General features: G+C 34.0%; 1 protein-coding gene across 2 annotated transcripts in view; it reads left to right on the top strand.

Moving 5' to 3' along the window:
- The window catches only part of UNC13C (unc-13 homolog C), a 590,366-nt gene extending 578,841 nt beyond the window's left edge, over positions 1–11,525 (top strand). Inside the window, exons 25-28 of one of the 2 annotated variants that reach the window (XR_009007737.1) lie at positions 4,750–4,842; positions 6,365–6,524; positions 9,669–10,092; positions 10,904–11,525. Coding sequence is in view for 1 of the 2 variants with exons in the window: in XM_007194906.2 (XP_007194968.2) it covers positions 4,750–4,842; positions 6,365–6,524; positions 9,669–9,954 (539 nt within the window). In the remaining variant the exon portion in view is untranslated. Of the gene's footprint in view, positions 1–4,749; positions 4,843–6,364; positions 6,525–9,668 lie in introns of both variants that reach the window. The other variant, XM_007194906.2, reaches the window with a different exon arrangement.
- The last annotated feature ends 12,514 nt before the right edge of the window (positions 11,526–24,039 follow it).

The following is a 24,039-nucleotide window of genomic DNA, read 5'->3' as shown; positions in this document are numbered from 1 at the left end:
TCAAAATTTTCCCTTTTTAGCCTCACCATAATGTTGCCAGGTAGGTGGGTTTATCCCCACTTTACAAATAAGGAAATGCAAGTTTATGGAGTTTTAAACTGTTAATGAGTGACAGACCAGATTCATGATCAGGGAAGTCTGATTTCATTGCCCAGTTTTTTTACACTATGTTATAGTATTTGAGGAAATTAGGAATATAACTACAGATTATTTATAGAATAATAAAAAATGAAAGTATTTTAGAGTAGAGGTGTTTGGACAGAGCTTCATAAGATAATAGAGGGAAGATGTTCCAAACATGTGGTTTGAGTTGATGAAAACATGAAGAAAGTTTTGAAGAATTAAGCCAAAGACAACAGCATGGACCAGAAGTGCAGATGAAGGAAAGGTCATCAGAAGCATCCTTGCAAAGGGCTGGGTTTTAGGATTTGATTCATGGTATAATAAGATGCAAGTGGGAGGTTTTCCAGAAGGGAATAGGGTGATAGAAATGATCTGTCTTTTACACAGATGAGACAAATTCTTTCAAAATCTAGGTCTGACTATGCCACCCATGGCCAAAAACTTAAAAGACTTCTCTGTATCTCCAAAATAATGTCAACAACTTTTATTTATTTATTTATTTATTTATTTTATTTTTTGTCTAACAACTTTTAAATGGCATTCAAAGGACCAACAATTAACATTTCCTCTTGTTACTCCATCTATGCTTGCTCCATCCACAATGAACTCCTTGCAAGTTCCAGGACACACCATTGTGTTTTACGCATCCACATGTGGGCGCATGCTATTTCCTGCTCCTTTGTCTAAAACAAATGAATTTCAACTCAACCTTCAAGAGCCTCCTTAAGCATTGTCTCCCCTGTAAAATCCATCATGATAACAGTTAAGTAGTGAGGATCCATATTTTATGTCCTGTCTCCCCCACAAAAAAAAATTGTCTCAATGTTCCTCAAGACCTAAGAATATTGTGAAAATACTAGAGGCATTTCCATTAAAGTTATGAGCGAATCAAAGATGTTAACTCTATTAGCCAAGGTCGCAGTAGGAATCAGATGGTGCGCCCAATTAAGATTATTTGAGAAGGATTTAATGGAGAAACTATGGACAAGGTATGTGCTGGATATAAAGAGACCAGAAAAAATAGTAAACTAACCTCCCTGCAACAAAAATAACGAGGGAGGAAGAAGCTCCTAAAACCAGGAAAGAGACTGTTGCCTATTGAGGGCTGGTGAGGGGAGTTTTGATTTTTGGTTGCAGGATTCAGCCAGCAAAAGGTGACCCCACAGGAAGGAGGCTAAAGAAATAAATACCTGACCCGACCCTACTCCCTCCTTCCCCTACCTTGCCAGGACTTCTCGGCGGCAGTACAGTATAGAGGAGACCATTGAATTGTCCATCTAAGGGCAGAGTGGAGAAGGGTGGAAAATGAATTTGGAGAGCCAAATGGAAGATCACAAGCATGCCCACTTCTAACACTGTCATGGAATCTAGTATTAGAAACATAAGCTAACAAAATTAGCCAAGGCAAACAATATGAGGCATAAAAACTGGAAAGGAGAAGTGTCATTCACTGAAAATAATATGATTGTATTTCATTTACTCAAAAGGGGTAAATGTAAATCTTTCATTAAAAATTCAGTTGGCTGAATAAAAAAATATACAAAAATCACTAGCCTTCCTGTTATACAATATAATGTAATAAACGGTCCCATTTAAAATAGGATGAGATACCATAACTAGGAATAAGCTTTTAAAATGTTCAATATTCACATGAAGAAAAATGTAAAACATAACTGAAACACACAAAAGGAGACTTGAATAATGGGAAGATATAGTCTATTCTTCATATCATAAAGATGTCACCAGTTTAGGAATAATATCAAACTATTTTATTTTTCCAAAAAGTGTTATCAGCTCCTCTTATGAGCCCTACTTTCTACTTGCATGGACACCTCCCTCACTGATATCAACACCCAGGTACATACCATGTTAATTACTTGCACTATTAGAAAGTTATTCAGGTTCTAAGACCTTGTTCTGCTCACATTAAAGTTTTAATCACTTATTGGATTCAAAGCTCTCCTTCTTTCTACACAAGCAGGGGGAAATGGTGACTCTAGCCATAGAAGCAGGAGGTGGAGGAAGACATGAGCTCCTGTAATGTGTACCTTTCCTCTTTCTCCTGGACGTAGTTTCCCTGATATTGAGGAGGAAGGAAAGAGAGAAAAGAGAAAGATGACTCTTTATTTAAACTTCAACAGTTGGGGACTTCCCTGGCGGTCCAGTGGTAAAGAATTCACCTTCCAACCTGGGGGACATGGGTTCGATCCCTGGTCAGGGAACTAAGATCCCACATGCCCAGGGGCAACTAAGCCCATGCGCCACAACTACTGAGCTCGTGCACCTCAACTAGAGAGCCCACACGCCACAACCAGAGAGAGAAAACCCACGCACCACAACTAGAGAGAGAAAACATGCAGGCCACAACTAGAGAGAAGCCCATGAGATGCAGCAAAGAGCCTGTATGCTGCAATGAAAGATCCCGCATGCCTCAGCGAAGATCCCGCGTGCCGCAACTAAGACCCAATGCAGCCAAAAACAATAATAAATAAATAAATAAAATAAAATAAAAAAATAAACTTCAATGGTGGCCATTACTGGTCATTATCTATTTAAAGGTCACTGTCTATTCAGTTAGTGGTAGAGCTTTTCCAGCTCCTTCTTTTAGGGGATATACAAGTTTAATTGATAGAACTGGCTGGTGTGAAACTTATTTCCAAATAGTTCCCCAGGGCATTGATGAACTCTTCCAAGACTCAAGACCTGGACACTTTTTCCTTCTGCACCTCACCTGGGCATAGCACATTCCTTTGAGAGGCCTGCCTCTTTACCACGTCTGTGACAATCCCTGATAAAACCAGAGCCTACAATCACATTTTCCCTCTCTTGTCCCCAACTCTGGCACTTCAAGCCCTTTCAGGAGCCATCTCCCATATTTCTCAGCAACCATGACTTTAAGCAGAGGGGAAGGTCCTGGCATACTCTGTGGCTTGCTGTTCCTCACTTGGCCATGCTCAGGTCTGCTAAGTAGGCAGCCAATTAAAAAATGAAATGCTCATCTTGCTGGCACTTCCGGAGTCTAGGAGTACTTCTACTTGGAGTTTTCTTTCCTTCACCTCAGGAAAAGGAAACATTTCCGCTCTTCCCTTCCCACAGAACAATGAACAGTCCCTTGGCTAATGCCCAAAGTGATCACTTTCTATCTTTCAGTTCTTTTATTATCAAATGGCTAGGGTGGGGTGTGGGTGAGAGGGCTGCTTGTGGTGAACCAGCTCTTCTCAGCAGGTCCTGTTAAGAGGTTCTGGCTGAAATCCGGTGATTTTCTGAAGTTAGAAATTGGAAGTCTCTTAAAACCTTTCATTTTCAGCTTGGTCATTAGCCATTTATTTTACAAAAATAAGATTCTTATTACTCTCATATATATTGTAAATGGTTAAAATCTCTATGGGACAAAATTAGAATTGCACCTACCTTTGACAAATAAATACCATTTCTAGAAATTATACTACAGATAAACTTGTAAATATGAAAAATAATTATTTGTTACATTTTGCTCATAAGAGCAAGAGATTAGAAACAACCAAAGTGTAGTTAAATAAATAATGGTATGTTCATATAATGGAATAAAGGCTAAACATTATTTTAAATGTTTTGAATATTTTAATGTTTTCATTATTTGGTAAACAGATTAGTGATTCATTTTTAAGCAAGTACTCAGGGAACACTGACTTTGTAGTTAATGCAGTGATATTACAGACTATCTTAAAGAATGGGGCATAGCTTTATGTATACTGAAATGGAATGATCTTCTTAATATATTTTTAGGTGAAAAGACAAAGGCAAGGTAAATGATAATTAGAGTATGTGCTTTTATTTGTGAAAAAAAATACACGTGCTTATAGGTGATATGTTAATAGATAAGTGTGTGTGTGTGTATGAGGTTGATGTAGTTATCCCTGTTTTACAAATGAGAAAAGCAAGACTTGAGAACATAGCAAATTCCAATCACAGAACCAGTTGCAGCATAACTATGATTTGAATTCAAGCTTATCTGACCCCAAATCACAGGCACTTTCCAATACAACATGCTTAACCTTTGACTATCCTTTATCAGGGTAGAATTGACTACTCCTTTTTATACCATCAGTCGACCTTGTAAATGTAGCTATTTTAGAATGTATCACACTATATGCAGCAATATGTATATATGTTGCTCTCCCCTGGTCTAGTGTGGGCCTCGTGAGGGCAGGTGCTCTGTAGAGCCATCTTTGTATCCCGGGTCCTCTGGTGCGGTACACTGAAGAAAAGCACTTCACAAAGAAATGAAAGGCATGATACATCTTTGTACATAAGCAACAACGAGGAGAGCTTTATTAAGTGCCTAGTAAGGCAACTGCCTTTTTTTTTTTTTTTTTTTTAACAATAGTAATACTAAGAGTGTGCCTTAAGGTATCTGAGTACTATATGAAAGTTTAACTAAATGGGCTAAATATGGTTATACCCAAGCCTCAAACCTGCATAGCAAATTTAATTTAGTGAACATTTATCAAAATCTGTTATGTGCTGTTAACGAAAAGAACCATTTATTTCTATGATCACACTTTACAGTCCCTTGTGCACAGAATGCCTATGTCCATTATTAAGTGGTCTGAAAGGTCAGGCCAGTAAACTTTTGCTGATTTGCAGGTCCCTCCTCCAGAGATTCAGTGGGTCAGATATCTGTTCATGTGGACATCACCGCCACCCCAGGAACAGGAGAGCATAAAGTCACTATAAAAGGTATATTTCTGGTCCAGGTAGATAAAACAGCCTATGAGACTTTAACCTCTGGAAATAAGTATATCAAAAATGTTGTTTTTTCTTTAATCTCTCTTTTAAAATCTATACTAAATGATTTCAGGGCATGCTAGGAACTTCTTCATGAATCTAGAACTTTTGATTTAAAACTGAAAAAAATGAATGGCACAGGTATTTAACCTATGTTACTTGAAATATCTAAATGGTTTAAATACATTGGTGATTACATTTCAAAACTGTATACATTGAACGTGTTCTCTATGGTTGAGGATATACATTGAACATTGGTGCTGTGGTTGGCTCCAACTTGCCAATGACATTTTAGATGTTAAGTCAGCATGTTCTTACTATCCACATAATCTACCTACTTTTTCTATGTGATTTCCAACAACTGTTTGTTTTTTTTAAATGGGTGGTTGAATCAATTGGTTTTATATTGTAAAAGCACAATCTGAAAATAGGGGTCATTTCAAAGATGTAATTTAATGATTAATACTTTGCTCAATAGAACCATGTTCTATTTTTATATTATTATAGACTTAGTCACTTTAAATAATATCTACTTTAATCAAAACCATGGCCTTCTAACATTTTAAAATTGCATTACCTAATGTATCTTTGTATTATAAAAGTAACACTGCTATGGGTTATAATAGATTATATACAGTACTGGTAATCATACAGAAAAGTGGGCATGACTATATATTCCAGTGTCACTAAATATATTTGAAAAATATTTTGACAATGCATATCAAATGATAAAAGTTTTATCAACCTTTTGCATTAGCAAATTTAATTGTAAGACAATTCCTTAAGGATATCATCATCAAAGGATGAGCAAACCTGTATGAGAATGTTCATTTAAGTATTATTTATGATGCCTAAAATTAGGAAACCGCCATAATATGCAACAACAAGTGATTGGGTAAATATAGAATGAAATGTACATATAATGAAATATTTGCTGTTGGAAAATACATAATAAATTAGAATGCTACCCGTGATGGGCTTAAAAAATAAAGCTACTTATAAGACTGCAATACATTATGATCCCATTCTATATATAAAGATTGAAAACATCATACCAAAATATTAACAGTCATTTCTTCTGAGTGATAAAATTATAGATTTTTAAAATCTATTTTCTGTATATTTTCTAAATATTTCATGATGAACATATAATTTAAATATGAAAAGCATCATTTTTTCACCTAAACAAGAATCATAACTTTTCAGTATTAATGATTGTCATTTCAATTACAGCTAACATTTACCATCCCAATGCCACATGGCTTAGAGCTGAAAGCGCCAACAAGCATGCAGTCCAGAGAGTAAATTGTTTTTCCTCATCAGTGGGGTTAGGGTGCTATCAAATGCAAGTTACAACTTCATACATCATTTTTAAAAATAAAAATTCACTCTAAGGATCAAAGGGAGAGTCTAGGATTCCACACATTGGTTTGTCAATACTTTATATTCCTGTCTCTTTCCTTTTGGTTTTTAGTGATTGCTATTAATGACTTACACTGGCAGACCACTGCAATGTTCCGCCCCTTTGTGGAAGTTTGTATGCTGGGACCCAACCTCGGAGACAAGAAGAGAAAACAAGGCACAAAGACAAAAAGCAACACATGGTCACCAAAATATAACGAAACATTTCAGTTGTAAGTTATGACCTGAATCCTTTATTCAACCAGGCAATAGGCGTTGTAGAGCTACACTTATGAGTGACTCACAGGGTAGGAATGGCACTGGGCTTTGCTAAGGAAAGCAGAACCTATGGGTTTAAAGATTCCTGTTCATCATTGATCCAAGGCAAATGAAGAAGTTTTTAGTTCTCTTCCATTTGTTTAATATTTGTCCAGTGCCTACCATGTATCAGGCAATAGTATAGGCATTGGATATATGTAGAAGGAGGACTTTGCTCTCGTGGAAGTTACTCTCTAGAGATAAAGAACGTATGATAAACAACATCATAAATAAATAAAGTTATCGTATGATAGTACTAAGCAGAGCATTAAAACAGGGTGATGTAATAGAGTGATCGGTTGGCTGCTTAGACGGAGTGTTCAGGGAAGCCTGTCTGAGCATGTGCCTTTTAAATAGGAACCTGAGAAAATAAAGAACCAGTCATGTAGGGAAGAGAGTTGAGAGCATTTTAGGACAAGGAAAATTGCGAGTGCAAGGATTCTAAGCAGGAGCATGCCTGGCATATTTAAGAAACAGTATATAGTGGGCAAGGGAGTGAGATAAAATGAATTTGAAGAGGTGGTCAGGTACTACATCACACAGGGTTTTGAAGTCAGTGGTAAAGGAGCCTGGGTCACATTCTAAGTTCAATAGGAGACGTTGAAGGATTTTCATATGAGGGTTTGAACAATCTGATTTACATCCTTAATGATTATGGTGTTTGCTGTATAGAGAAGTAACTATAGGGAAGGCAAGACCAAACATGTAGAAATAAGTTAGAAGGCTATTGCAGTAGTCTAGGTAAGAGATAATAGTGACTGATCAGATAGTCTTAGGGAGGAAGGAAGTAGTCAAGAGATGGAAAAAAGTGGAAATATTTTGGATATGTTTTGGAATTCTAAGAGATCCTATAGAATTTACAGTGGATTGGAGATAGAATATGAAAGAAAGAGTATATGAATTAGGCTCCCAAGAACATTCAATTGAGATTAATTCAAGACATATATTTACAAAGGAATGTACAAAGATGTGAGAATAGAGGGGCTATGAGCAATAGAGGTGTAATCTGGGGCTAGTAATAGCCAGGTTATTACCCCTTCTGTGCCTAGGGGAGAGGAAGAGCAGTTACTAAAATCGGGACTGTGAAACTTCATTTGTAGTCATTCACCTTATTAGGAGAGTGACCTTCCATGGAGGGAAACAGCCTACTTGAGGGAGCCTCACATGCAAGAAGCCAGAGAAAATAAACTCTGACCTCACTCTCATCATTTTTTCTGATTTTCTAATGACGCTCCCTTTTGGCCAAACCCAACTGGAAGCCAGAGCATGGAGAAACTCAATGTGTGTGGTCCTTACAGGTCAGCATTGTATTGCAAAGTACAAGAAGAAGGATGGAGAGTAGATCCAGTTGGAGCAAACGGAAGCTATCTGGCACTGAATAAAATCAAGGATGACTCCTAGTTTTTGGCATAAGCAATTGGGTAGATGTTGAGTTACTGAGATGGGGAAATAGAGACAGGCGATGAGGAGATCAAAGATTTTGTTTTAAATCTATTAATTTGGAGATGCCTACAGTCCATCCAAGAGGAGATATTAAATACATAGTTAGATATAACTTGAGAATTATCTGCATATAGATGTAATTAATTCTACAAATCTACACGAGCTGACCCAGAGATAGAGAGCAGGGACACAGGACCAAGCCCTAGGTGCTTTCATACACACACACACGCATGCACGCTTACCAAACTGTCCCTTACTGGTTTGATTCTTTGTTATTTTGCATTCTCGATTTCCCAGAGACCTTGCAGCACTCTGTTCTCTGAATATTTCACTCTCTTACCACTCATTAAAACTTAACTATCCTACCACATCAATTAAAAGGGTTCTAACAGATTAATCCCACTAATAATGCCTGCTAATAAACCAGCTCACAAGATTCCACCTATCTGCTCCTCCAAACTACACAAAAACTTTGATCCAATTGAAAAGTCTTCCAAAAGGTTCTAGGACTACTTGGATAATGCAAAATTCAGATACAACGCTGTGAGCTACTAAGACCACAATTCTGGGAAAAGGTGGCATTTTGACTCATTTTAGTTCACAAGAAGACCCAGATCCCATCATATTTTGCCATTCTATACTTACCCCCCAGGATTCCATCTTCTTGTATGTTATTTCAGATTGTCTCTTTAAATAAGTACACAGTTTAGTTGTCAATGTCACCTGGAAACAAGAGTCTGACTCGGCAAAATGTTTGATCAGAAAAAATGACTTAGAAAAGGAAGGAATTTGGAAGCTTGTACTGCTGAGGAATAGATGTGCATTCACTAAAAAGTCAGGACTGTCTGAGGATGAATTAAAATAAGGGGCAGGGAAGGATTATCCTCAGAGTTTCTCCACTCAGCCTTCTTCATTAGGTTCAGTTCTGCACTAAGTTGTCTTGGGTTGTTATTAGGAGAGGCCATCCTCAGTCCCAATCTTGACAGGTCTAACTGTTGCCATAGGAAAGAGTTGGCATTGAAGCACCAGGCTCTGCTGGAACTGATTTACTCTGGAGATTTCTATGCAATTTAGCATCTTGTGAATAGTGCTTGACAGTCTGTCCAGGGTATTCCCCTGAGAAAAGGCTCCTAGATATAATAGCGTATCCAGGAGTCTGAGGTAAAGAAAGGAAATTGTAATAACGGATGTAGAAATGGCACAGAAATTGTTCCAAAAGGTACCCATCCCCCTTGGCCTAGCTTCCATGACCCCTAGTAACGCCTCCTACCCCTATATCACTGGGGAGACCTTGCCTCCAATGATTAATTACAACATAATATTTTAATTCCAGTTTCTATTAATATCCTTAACATCAGGGCAGTAAAGCATTTTTAGATTGATTTCCTATTTCCATCTAGGGAAAGAAGGAGTTTTTAAGTTCGATTGCAGAGTAATAGCTATGTAAATACAATCTAAATAAAATTTAAAGGATATTTGCATCAGAGTTCAAAGACAATGATACTCTATTTGCCCATATAATATTCTGAGCAATGTATAAAATTTTCAACAGTCTATTAGAACCATATTGATCCCTATTTGAAAATGCTCAAAATCCATATTTTTAATCCACACAGCATTCTGAGTAAAGAAAACCGCCCAGGGGCCTATGAACTTCACCTTTCTGTTAAAGATTACTGCTTTGCCAGAGAAGATCGAATTATCGGAATGACAGTAATTCAGCTCCAGAACATAGCAGAAAAGGGAAGCCACGGGGCATGGTATCCCCTATTGAAAAATGTCTCTATGGATGAAACTGGTTTGACTATCCTTAGAATCCTCTCGCAGAGGACCAGTGACGATGTGGCTAAAGAATTTGTAAGACTTAAATCTGAAGCAAGATCTGCTGAAGAGAGTGCTTGAAACAAATACTGCAAGACAGCATCTTTGAGAATTCATAAACTATAACTGTTTGACTACTGCATGCATGTGCAAATACACAGGAATGTTTATTTCACTACGTTTCAGTGTTTGCCAGTACTCAAGAACAATGTCTACAAGGTATGTGGAAAATCTGTGAAACTTTTATACCATTTCTGGTCTTTCTTTGAGAAATAAATGTTCCATGAAGTGCCAAAATTATGATGTAAAGTGAAATATCCAGAGTATCTTTTAAAATGTTTATTTCATTACCACTTTCTCATCCGTTAAACATACTAAAAAACAGTCTCTTAAGTTGGTCCATTAGTTGTCCTTGTTACATTGGTGTATATGGCCAGTAGATATGAAAGCATCTGTTACTCAAATTCTATTTTATTTAGGCTTACCTCATTATAGATGTCTTACAAATACCCTTTTCTATCATGACTAGAAATGCAGTTACTTCTAGAAAGCATTTGTAATTTTATAGTTGCAGATATATTGTGATGATTTTTGCATACATATTAAAATAGAAAATGTGGGAAATATTTTATGCCAACCAGTTTCCAACCTTTCTGAAATCACTGTGAAGAAATGCTCTTAAAGCAAACTTATAAAAAGTAATGCTAAATAGTTTGTTAACAGTGTTTGATATATCAACAGAACTTTGTTCTTTAAAACTGCCAAGGTCACATCACATTTGTAAAAACAAAAAAAAAAAACCAAAAAAAAGGTAAGTTGAAGCATTTGCCATCTAGCATTATGTCTTGGCTTTACCAAATTTCATTCTTTAGAAAGTCATATGACTAATGGTTTAGGAGTATGATGGAAGGTTTGTTTCTTAAATTACCTACGATAAGTAATTATACTGTTAGTGTTTTCCTTCTGACAGTTATGACTAACTCCTTATTTACTGAGTGCTATAATCAGTTAAATGCTTTTCTCTTTTTAGAAATATTCAACAATTTGTACTGAATGCAGCATTACTATATATTGTACTGGAGCAAAAAGTCATGTCTTCAACTCTTTAGTGAAAAATGTAAAATGAAGTCTGAAGAAATTGCTTACAATTTTGTAATTTATGTTATTTATAAGCCCAAGATGCATACAATGCAATAGGAAAATGAATTATTACAGCTCAGTAGATAAAAATATAACTAGGTTAGAGTTTGAATATGAAATAGTTTATGAATATTTGCATTTTCTCTGTTTTTATGGTTTGACTTTTTAGAATCTGTACCTAAATACTTGGCTGTAGAAGAGTACTTTGTAGTTGTAACTTATGGTCATAACTGTTAGTGGGCAACATACACATGCAGGAACAAGATCCTGTTACAGTGACTGTGCTTTGTGAACAAGCTGGTCTGATATGTTAAGAACAGAAATCAAAGACGGTAAGATCCACTAATTCATGTTAAATTGATAAGCAAGTGCTTTGTTAATGACGTCTCCAAATGCATAGTACAATGCAATCCTCTGGCATATGCATTAATAAATGGATGTATATTGAGCACATGCAGTACTTCATTGTATCTTCTGCCTTTTTATTTCATGTATGCAACATCATTCCACTATTTAAGAATAAAAAATCCAGGCTCTTTTTACTGGATAGAACACTCTTCACAACGTTTGGTTATAGTATCTCATTAGAATTTGAAAAAAAATTTTTCCCGTTGTATTCATGGAAAAAGCCACATATTACAGGATAATGACCCTGCAAATAAGAAAAAAGCTGATGTATCTACCTGTCTGCACGTCTCTGAATACTGTTAAGCCATGAAGAAAATTCAACATTCAACATATAGACAAGCAACACAGTTAAATAAAAACTTACATGGCAAAAGGTTTCATTATTTTATTGCAAGATTCATTCAAGATTTATAACAATTTTACAGAACATTGACTTGAGCTCTTTAGGAGCACATTAATGTCATAAAGCAGCACACCCTTGAATAAATGGCAGTTTGCGTTTGCATTGATCACTTAAAAAATTATGAGCTAAGTATTTTTTCCAGTATTTGTTTAATTGGATCTATTCATTCCGTCTTTGTGTGTGTGCACAATATATATCAAACACTAATGGTGATGGTATGAATTGAGTCTATTTATTAATATCATAAAGTATCAGTCCTAATTTTGAAATAATTATGAATTCTGCAGTCTTTGTTGTTTCTCCCAAGATACAAGTATTTGTTGTCTCCAGAACAAAGCCTGTTGTGTTTACATACCCAAATTAGTAACCACTCTGAAGTTAACAGCAATTTCTGTCAACTATAGACTCCATTAAAGTGTGAAGCAATTTATTTATCATATTTTAGATAAAATGCACAAAGACAAAGCTCTGTTTTTCATCTACAGATGAAACTCACATTAGAAGTTCTCAAAGAAACACATGAAAATCAAATTTGGCTAAAATGAGGTGTTTAAAACCACAGTGGAACACTTATTATTTAAAGGAGCTCTGATGAATTATTATTTAAGATAAGTAGTCAGATGTCCTCATCGCAACCTACTCTAATTCATCTATTTCTAGGATAATTTATATATTGAATTTCCCTTAAATGAGGTACATTTATAAATGACAATCCTAGCTTAATGTTTTGCATTTGGCCTTTTTAAAAAAATGTTTGAAGTGAGGTTTATTTTCTCCTTTTAATTTCTCTTATATAAAGATGACTATACTAGCACATTTATGGACTAATATAGTAGTTTCAATCTTCATACTCAAATAATGAAAAATAATCAGATTTATGCAGGACTCAGAAAATATCCCTGGATAGAAGTCTGAGAATAAGCTCCAATTTGTAAATATCATATTATACATATTTTAAAATATACTTTTTTCACATTATGATTTTGAAATCAGGATACATTTTATAATCATTGTCAAGCTATAGATTAATGGGTGCTTTTTTTCCTTTTTTAATAGTAAATAATGGTTCATCTTGCAATGAATGACTTCTTAGAAACAAATGTAGAGAAAGAAAGTAATGGTTAGGTATCTTTTTAAAGAATCATATATATTTTAATTTGCATATACTAAAATTAACTCTGTTGGTAAACGTTTCTGTTTTGACAAATTCATAGAATCATGTATCAGGCACAACAAGCAAAATATAGGACAGTTCCATCATCCTCCAAAATTCCATTACCCTACTACTTTGTAAACAAACTCTCTTTCTACCTTCAACTCCTGGCAGCACTGATCTATTTTCAGTCCCCCTGGTTTTATGTTTTCCAGAATGCCATGGAAAGGAATCATGATAGTAGGTATCCTTCTGAACCTAACTTCTTTCACTAGGCATTATTCATTTAAGAGTCATTCATGTTGTGGCATGTATCAACTGTTTTCATTGCTGAGTAGTATCCCATTGTATGGGCATACAAAAGAGCATCTGTTCATTCAACAGTTCAAAGACATCTGGGTTGTTGTTGGTTTTTGTAAGATTATGAACAAAGCTGTTATAAACATTTGTGTACAGGATTTTGTGTCACCATAAGTGCTTATTTCTCTTAAGTGAATACAAACTAGTGGGATTTCTGGGTCATATTATATATTTAACTTTATAAAAAACTGTCAAACTTTTACCAAAGTGTTGTATCATTTTACATTCCCAGCAGCAATGGGTAAGAGTTCCAATTGCTCCAAATCCTTGAAGCACTTGGTATTGTCAGTCCTTTTTCTATTTTAGTTTTCTATTTTAGTTTGCAGTCCCCTGATGATTGATGATGTTGATTATCTCTACATTTGCTTGTTTCTCATCCATATATTATCTTCGGTGAAGTGTCTGCAAATCTTTTGTCCATTTATTCAACTAGTTTTTTGTTTTACTATTGTTGAATTTAGAGACATCTTTGCATACTGGGTATAGGAATCCTTTGTCAGATATGAGATTTGCAGATATTTCATCCCAGTCTGTGGCTACTCTTTTCATTCTCATAAGAGTGTCTTTCAGAGAGCAAAAGTTTTAAATTTTGAAAAAGTAATTTATCATATTTTTCTTTTATGGATCATGGCTTTGCTGTTATATTTAAAAATTCTTTGCCTCACTCAGAGTCATAAAGATTTTCTCCCATGTTTTATTAAAGGAGTTGTATAGTTTTAGATTTTACTATTTGGTCTGTGATCCATGATCCATTTTGAGGTTATTTATTTTAATTACAGGATGTGAGGTTTGGGTTGAGGTTTATCTGTCTGTTTATTTCATTATTTTTAATCTACTAACTAATTTGCATGGGGAAGTCAAATTGTTCCAGTACCACACACCATTTACTGAAAAGACTACACTTTCTCCTATGAATTACCTTTGCACCTTTGTCATAAATCCATTGACCAAATGTGTGTGGGTCTATTTTTAAAATCTCTATTTCTGAAATCCCTTAACACCAGTGTGGCACTGTCTTAATGACTGTAGCTTTGTATTGTCTTGAACTCAGGCAGTGTGAGTTTTCCATGTTGTTCTTTTTCTTAAGATTGTTGTGGGCTGTTCTAGTAATTTTGCATTCTTAAAAAAATTAAAACACTACTGGAATTTTGATTGGGATTTTATTGAATCTACAAATCATTTTGGGGACAACTGACATCTTAACAATATTGAGTCATCAATCTATGAACACAGTACCTTGTCTCCATTTATTTAGGTCTTCATTAATTTCTTTCATCAACGTTAGTTTTCAGCATAAAAATCCTACCAAATATTTCTTCTGTGTGTGCATGTATGATAGTGTAAGCAGTAATTTGAGAATAAAATTCAAATTTCAATTGTTCATTTTAGTATAAAAATTGATTCTTGTATATTAGCATGGTACCCCACGACTTCACTAATCTTCCTTATTATTTGTAGGATCTTTTTTGTGGATTCCTTGGGATTTTCTACATTGACAATCATGTCAAGGAGAGGCATTTTTGTTTCTTTTCATGTGTGTGCATATTATCGCTTTTCTTTCTTTAATGCACTGGTTAAGTCTTGCAGTACATTCTTTTTTTCTTTTCTTTATTTTTTTTCTTTCTGAGAACAGGGAAAAACTGTTTATGTAGATTTAATCATATCATATACAACTACAACTTGTAGCACTGAAAATGACCCTAGAAAGAATTTGGCTTCAGTGGTCTCAAACTATTTAGTGTAGCTGAATTCCCTCCATAATGTGTTCACACCACAATGTATAATATAAAGCAGGAAGAAGAGGCACAGTTCTTATTTTTTACATTAGTTTTATCCATTTGTTAACACACTGACTTCATAATTTAACCTATTCTCATGGCATACAATATTACAACTGAGTACAATCTTTAATAGGAGTGGTAAGCTTGGCTTGTTCTCAGTCTTAGGGAGAAAGCATTCAGTCCTTCACCATTAAATATGATGTTAGTTATAGGTTTTCTTTTATCAGCTTAAAGAAGTTCCCTCCTACTCCTACTTTGCTGACAGTTTTATCAAGAATGACTTTTGAATTTTGTCTAATGCTTTTTCTGCATCAATTCAGATAATCATGTAATTTGTCTTCTATAGTCCGTGAATGTGGTAAACTATGTGGACTGATTTTTTGATTGTTGAAGCAGCTTTGCATTTCTGAGATGAACCCCAGTTGGTCATGATGTATTGTCTTTTTGTGTATTGCTGAATTCAATTGGGTAATATTTTGTTGTATTTTTATATCTATATTCACGAATTCTATTGATCTATATTTTTCTTTTCTTATAATGTTTGTGTCTTGTTATCAGGGTATTTATGGCCTCCTAAAGATTTTGGAACTGTTTCCTCCATTTCTATTTATCTATTTTATTAATCTTTTAAAAAGAACTAGCTTTGATTTCATTTTCTCTATTTTTTTCTGCTTTGAATTTCAATGTCTTCTGTTCTTATCTTTATTATTTTCTTCCATCTGTTTGATATAGGTTTAATTTTCTCTTCCAATTTATTAAAGTGGAGCCTTAGATTTGGTACCTTTTGTCTTCTAAAATATAAGCACTTAATGCCACAAATCTTCTAAACACTGCTTTAGCTTCGTTCCACAAATTTTGGTATGCTGTATTTTGTCTTTGTGCAGTTAAAAATATTTTCCAATTTCCATTATGACTTCTTTGACCCATAAGTTACAAATTATGTGTCTTGTTAAACTTCCAAATATTGTCTCTTACTTATTTCTAGTTTCATTTCATTACAAGTTAGAGAGTATACTTTGTATGATATCAATTCTTTTAAATTTGATAAGATTTGTTTTATGACCCAAGATATGCATGGTAAATGTCCCATATGCACCAGAAAAGAGTCTATTTTGTTGTTATAATTTTATAATTTTACATTAGAAGTTAAAATTTTAAGGCACCTATGAAGAAATCTAACAATCAAAGTCAAGTTGATTGGTAGTGTTCTTCTGATCATCAATATTTTACTGATTTTCTTTTTTGTTTTACCAGGTACTTTGAGAAGAGTGTTGAAATTGCCAAATATAATTATGACTCTTTCTATTTATCTTTCCATTTCTTCTGTTTGTTTTGTTTATTTTGAAACTCTGTTGTTAGGTACATATACATTTAGGATTATGATTATCTTCTCAGTGAGTTAACTCTGTTATAATTATGTGATGTTCCTCTTTCATCCTGATAATTTTCTTTCTTCTAAAGTCTGCAATAACTGATAGTAGTGTAGCTTTCTTTAAATTAGGGTATAAGTTGTGTACCTTTTCCCATTGTTTTCCTTCTAAACTATCTGTATCACTATATTTAAAGTATGATAATTGTAGACAGCATCTATGTGGCATATATGGGTCTTTCTTTTTAAATCTAACTTGACAATCTTTATTTACATGGTACACTTTGCCCATTTTACAAAGCTAATTAATTAGATTTTTTAAATTGCCAAAATTCTGATCTGAGATAGCTGAAATAAAAAGACTCATAATACATTGGTCGTTTGTCTTCTTTATAGAAAGTCATTTAGGCCACAAGTTTGAAAAGTTAATATAGGCCCAAGTTGTAAGCATCTACACTGGTACTTCTTGAAAAAGATATGACAGAATTATAAAACTTAAGAGCTGAAAATAATCATACAGATAATCAAAATTCTTCACTCGAGAGAAGAAACTAAGCCTCAGAGGTATATAATATCTAACCTAATATCAACTAGTTAATAGCATAATAGGAAACTGGAATCCAGATGAGCTAATTTTCCTAAAGCTATCTTCTCTCCCCCACACCTGTACCTTGTCTGGGGCACTTCTAAATACTCTAACATCAGTCCTCTAGGGCTGCCTCCAGAAATCAAAGGGATAAATTTAGGCCAAGTTGTGATTTTTATCCCAAAAGTGGTATCTAAATTAGCCAGCTAATTCTCACATATTTTTTAGTGATGATATTAGATGGTTGAGTATTCTTTCTTTAAAATGTAGCATTATAGAAAAGGGAGGTTAAAAACATTAACAAATGCTAGTCATCTTTTTTGTTCGTATACCTAGAAGAATTGATTTAATTCTAATGAATCATATCCTGTGAATATGTTTTTAATCTCAATTTTATGTATGAGGAAACCAAACCTTGAAGAGTTTAAATGACTTGGCGAGATTCATACACATTCTTACTTATTTATGCTCATATAGATATATGGACACATTCATAACCAATTATAAAATATATTAAGAAAAAAGAAAAAAATTCCATTCACAATGGCAACAGAAATTTTAAGGTACCTAGGAAGAAATCTAACAAACAATGCATAAAGACTTGTATAAGGAAATTCTAACTCTATTAAAGGGCATAGACGATAATACAAACAAAAGAAAACATAGGTGTCTTTATGAATGACAAGACTCGATATTATAAAGACGGTAATTGCTTCCAAATTAATCTACAAGTTTCATTACATTTTAATTTAAAAAACAACATATTTTTCGAATAGGTTACAAGCTAATTTAAAAATTCATATGGAAGCAAAAGAAAAGTCAAGGTAATTTTGAAGAATGATCAAGTATCCCCCCCCAGCTGCACACCTCTAACAGATTTCATGATTTGTCATAATGCTGTAGTAAATAGTGTAGGTTTTGCATAGAGATACATAAATAGACAATGAAATACAATAGATTCCCCAGAAATAGATCTATGAATATGTGAGAATTTGATATCATGTTGGGTAGGGTAGGCTTTTAATAAATGTATACATTAATATACATTTAATGAATGTATATATTCTATATCTATATAGAAATAGATAAAACTAGATCACAATGCAAAACAAAAATAAAACGAAATCCAGATGAATTGCACACCTAATAATTAATAGTCAAACAGTAATGTTTTAGAAGAAAAACTTATCTTCACCATGTAGAAATTAGGAACAATTTTTTAAACAGGAATTTTAAAGCATAAAAGAAAAGAGAAATAAATTGTTAAATTTGCACATACTAAAATTTAAAACTTTTCAGTGACAAAAGGAACAAAGTTTGATGAACAGCCAAACAAAAAATATTTTAATATGCTTAATTAATAATGAACTCAACTACACTGTGGCACAAACTTTTAAAAATTACTTAAAAATTCAATGGAAAAATCAATGAGCAATCCACAAAAGAGAAACACCAATGACAATAAATATATTTAGAGATGCTTATTCTCAATAGAAATAATAAAAATGCAAAATATATCTCACTCAAATCAGCAGAAACGTGAAAAAGTTGATTCAAGAATCAACATAATATCTTGAACAATCCCTCATCAATGTCATTAACAAGATCCAAGAAGACATTGCGTCTATGAACTATAAGAATGAAAGCCAAAATAAAGTGCTTTAAAAATGAGCATAGCCAAGAGAAGTAAATAGTGAGAGAAAATATTACATTTGGAGCAAATAATCCTTTGTCGTGGGGAGCTGTCCTTTTCACTATAGGATGTTTGGCAGTATAGCTGGCCTCTACCCTGGGTCAAGGTAATCATGGCCTTCACCTTAGAAATGGGCATGAACCACCCAGCACTATGAAAGCACTGTTAAACCAGGTGTAAACAGGTTGGCTGCATGATGATCCTCTCCTCTGTTGCTCTCCATTCTAAACTCCCAAGGCTAAAAAATTACTACTTAAGGAGACAGTGTCCCTCCAGTGTTCCTTCTTTTTGAGAGTTTAGAGAAAAACCTCTGACAACTAGATGTTTCCTAGTGATGCAGCACCAAATAGAAGTTGGTAACAGTGGCTCTGTAGTGCCAAAGACTCTATGCTGGGGATCATCTCTCCCTTCTTCAACAAATTGGAGGGAATTGACTATGTTTTGTTTAAGTTTTTCTTCTACAGTAATTTGCAAGAAAGATACTCCATTTAAAATTCTACTAATGATTTATAGTTTTTTCACAAATAGTTAGTTATAGTCATTATTATCATAAACACACAAAATAACTTTTATCTCACACTTACCAGTCAAGAAATTTAACACACTTATTTCTTGGGGATTTGGGATTTTTTGTTTTGTTTTGTTTTTCAGCTTCCTGGCCTTTCTTAGACTTCCAGTTGTGTGTTTGGTTTTTTCCTGAAGTGAACTCATTTAAATATGAAAACTTTCAACATAAAGATATTTTTATTTTATATTTGTTATTGTAATATTTTAATAAATTACTTATATTTACTTTATCAATATTTCTCCCTTGAGCGGTTAGTTCTTTTATTCAGTTGTCCCTTATGCTTTTTTGGCCTTAATGCTTAATAACTAATTACTACCATTAACTAAGAACTAGAATATGCCAGTCACTATTCTAAATGCTTTAGATGTATCAACGTATTTAATCTTCACAATACCATTATGAGGTTGGTACTATAATAACCATTGTAAAGATAAGAAAATTGTGGCTTAGAATGGTTAAGTAGATTGCCTAATGTCATGAAGCTGTTAAGGAAATCAAGATCTAAACTGGGATAGTCTTATTCCAATTTTAAATTCAAGGGGAAAAAAAAGAGGGACAATGATATAGCTATTATAAACAAACATTCACTTAACAATACAGCCTATATCAAAATGTATTTAAGCAACAACCTATAAACCTAGAGGATTAAAAAGAGTGAAACCAGAAAATATACTTGGAGAATTTAATATTATGCCCATCTCAAAAATTTATAAAGCCCTCTAAAATAGTCTTAGACATCAATGGTCTCAACAATACAATTAGTAAATCTTAGGTATGAAATACATACAGAGAATTCTATATCCTACAAACAAGGAATATGATTTGCTTTTGAGCAGCAGTAGAACAGTTAGAAAAATAACTAGTAGGCTACAAAGGCAAACTCAAAAAATTCCAAAGGATCAAGAACACATTGAATGTGTTCTGACAAAATGCAATAAAAATATGAATTAGGGGCTTCCCTGGTGGCGCAGTGGTTGAGAATCTGCCTGCCAATGCAGGGGACACGGGTTTGAGCCCTGGTCTGGGAAGATTCCACATGCCGCGGAGAAACTGGGCCCGTGAGCCACAACTACTGAGCCTGCGCGTCTGGAGCCTGTGCTCCGCAACAAGATAGGCTGAGATAGTGAGAGGCCCGCGCATTGCAATGAAGAGTGGCCCCCGCTTGCCGCAACTAGAGAAAGCCCTCCCACAGAAACAAAGACCCAACACAACCATAAATAAATAAATAAATAAATAAACTTAAAAAAAAAAGGCAAATGATGTCTCAGTATTATTTAAAAAAATATGAATTAATAACAAAATGAAAGCTAAAAATTACATATGTTTGAAAATTAGCATCTTACCAAATACTCTTTGTCTTATGGAAGAAATAAATAAAGGAAGGAAGGAAGAAATACTTGAAGCTGAATTGTGATAAAAACACTACATGTCAAAATGTATATGTGAAAGCAATACACAGAAGTAATTCTATAGCCTTAAATATATTTGTTTTAAAAACAAGAAATTATTAAAAATATAAGTGAAGTATCCAACTCAAGAAGTTGGAAGACAATCAAGAAAATAAGCCAAAGAAACAACATAGAGGAAAGGTGTACAGCTAAGGTTAAGAAAAAAAATCAGACACCCGGATATTCCTTACAAAAGAAAATCCATGTACAAGTTTAGCAAAACCAAAACCTAAACCTAGTTCCCTGAAAAGATTTATAAGATAGATAAACCTTTGGCAAGACTAGTGAAGAAAAATAGTAGAGAAGATACTACTGCATAAAATACAGAATGAAAAGGGGAACTATGGACCCAAAGGAAATATAATAATAATAAGGGAATAATGAATAAAACTACTTTAAAAAACAGATGAGGTGGATAAATGTGTAGAAAAATATAAAATGCCAAAACTGGCCAAAACATGTATAGAACCTCAAATAAACTCTACAATGCTTTTTTTAATTGGAAAATTTATTAAGAATTTCACCTTCCAAAAATGCTAGTGAGTGTGTAAACTTGAACAGCCAATTGGGAAAGCAATATGGCAGTATTTACAAGTTCCACTTAAAGGCTTTATATCCCAAAGAACCTCTCACTCAGGTCCAAATGTGTGAGACAGACTACATGAACATGCAGCACAAGGACAGAGCTTTAAATACATTGAATCATTCCTGCACCCCAGGGATGAAGCCCACTTGGTCACGGTGTATAATCCTTTTAATGTGTTCCTGAATTCAGCTTGCTAATACTTTGTTGAAAATTTTTGCATCTATATTAATCAGGGATATGGGTCTAAGTTTTCTTGTAGTCTCCTTATCTTGCTGTGATATTAGGGTAATACTAGCCTCATAGAGTGAGTTTGGAAGGATCCCCATGTTCCCGCCTCTTCAATTTTTTGAAAGAGTGTGAGAAAGATTGGCATTAACTCTTCTTTAAATTTTTGGTAGATTTCACGAGTGAAGCTATCTGGTCCTAGTGTTATTTTGTGTTGGAAGTTTTTTAATTACTGATTCAATCTCGTTACTCATTATTGGTGTGTTCAGATTTTCTATTTCTTCCTGATTCAGTCTTGGCAGGTTGTATGTTTCTAGGAATTTATCCATTTCTTCTAGATTATCTAATTTATTGGCATACAATTGTTCACTGTAGTCTCTTATGATCCTATATATGTCTATACTATTAGTTGTATTATCTTTCATATCTGATTTTATTTATTTGAGTCTTCTCTCTTTTTCTCTTAGTCTAGCTACAGTTTTGTCAATTTTGTTTATCTTTTTGAGAAAGTCCAGCTACAGGTTTGTCAATTTTGTTTATCTTTTTGAGAAAATCAACTCTTAATTTCTATGATCTTTTCTATTGTTTTTCTGTTCTCTATTTCCACCCTGATCTTTAATTCATTCCTTCTGCCAACTTTGGGCTTAGACAAAGAAACTATAAGAATAAAGAAGTAGAAAGCTAGAGACACTACTCTTACTGATTTCAAACTATACTACAAAGCTATAGTAATTAAAACAGTATGCTACCGATATAAAAATAAACACACAAATCAATGGAACAACAGAGAGCCCAGAATTAAAGCTCCACATATGTGGACAATTAATATCTGAAAAGGAAGCCAAGAATACTCAATGGGAAAAGGATAGTGTCTTCAACAAATGGTACTGAGGAAACTAGATAAACACATGCAGAAAAATGAAATTGAACCTCAATTTTACACTACTCACAAAAATTAACTTGAAATGGATCAAAGTCTTAAACATAAAACATAATACCTTAAAACTCCTAGATGAAACATAGGGAAGCAGCTCTTTGATATTGGTCTCAGTGATGATTTTTTGGATATAAAACCAAGAGCACAAAACAACAAAAGTAAAAATCAACAAATGGGACTACATCAAACATAAAAACTTCTCCACTGCAAAAGAAACAATCAACAAAATGAAAAAGCAACCTACTGAAGGGAAGAAAATATTTGCAAACCATTATCTGATAAGGGGTTAACATTTCAAAATATATAAACAGATCATACAATTCAGCATCAAAAGAAACAACCAATCAGATTAAAAATGGGCAGAAGTCCTGAATAAACATTTTCCCAAAGAGGACATATAGATGGCCAACAGGCACATGAAAAAGTTGCTCAACATCACTAATCATCAGAGAAAGGCAAATTAAAACCACAATGAGATATCCACTCACACCCATCAAAATGGTTATCATCAAAAAGTCTACAAATAACAAATGTTGGCAAGGATGTAGAGAAAAGGAAACCCTAGTACATTGTTGTCAGGATTGTAAATTGGTTTCAGCCACTATGGAAAACAGTATGGAGGTTCCTCAAAAAACTAAAACACTAATTCAAAAAGATACATGCACCCCAATGTTCATAGCAGCATTACCTACAATAGCCAAGATATGGAAGCAACCTAAGTGCCTATCAACAGATGAATTGATAAAGAAGATGTGCTATACACAAACACACACAAACACACACATACACACACACACACACACACACACAAAATGGAATACTACTCAGCCATTAAAAAAATGAAATTCTGCCATATGCAACAATGTGGATGGACCTGGAGGGTATTATGCTTAGTGAAATAAGTCACACTGAGAAAAACAAATACTGTATGTTATCACTTCCATGTAGAACCTAAAAAATAAAACAAACAAATATATATAACAAAACAGAAACAGACTCACAGATATAGAGAACAAACTAGTGGCTACCAGTGGGGAAAGGGGAAAGATAGGGGTATGGGATTAAGAGACACAAACTACTATGTATAAAATAGTAAGTATCAAGGATATATTGTACAGCACAGGGAAATACAGCCATTATTTTTTTAATAACTTTAAATGGAGTATAATCTATAAAAATATTGAATCACTATGTTGTATACCCAAAACCAGTATGATATTGTAAATCAACTATACTATAGGAAAAAAAATTGGCAGAGGGACTAAATAGAAATTTGTCCGAATGAGACATCCAAATTATCAGCAGTTGCGTAAAAAGGTGCTCAATATCACTAACCACCAGGAAAACACAAATCAAACCCACAATGAGATATCATGGCATACCTGTGAAAATAGCTATCATCAAGAAGAGATAACAAATGTTGACAAGGATGTAGAGAAAAGGAAAAACTTGGGTACTGTTGGTGGAAATATAAATCGGTACAGCCCTATGGAAAACAATATGAAGGTT

This window comes from Balaenoptera acutorostrata, chromosome 3 (genome assembly GCF_949987535.1).
Source record: "Balaenoptera acutorostrata chromosome 3, mBalAcu1.1, whole genome shotgun sequence".
Classification (NCBI taxonomy): Eukaryota; Metazoa; Chordata; class Mammalia; order Artiodactyla; family Balaenopteridae; genus Balaenoptera; species Balaenoptera acutorostrata.
Note: the sequence above shows the minus strand (reverse complement) of the source record. Positions and strands in the feature narration are given on the sequence as shown.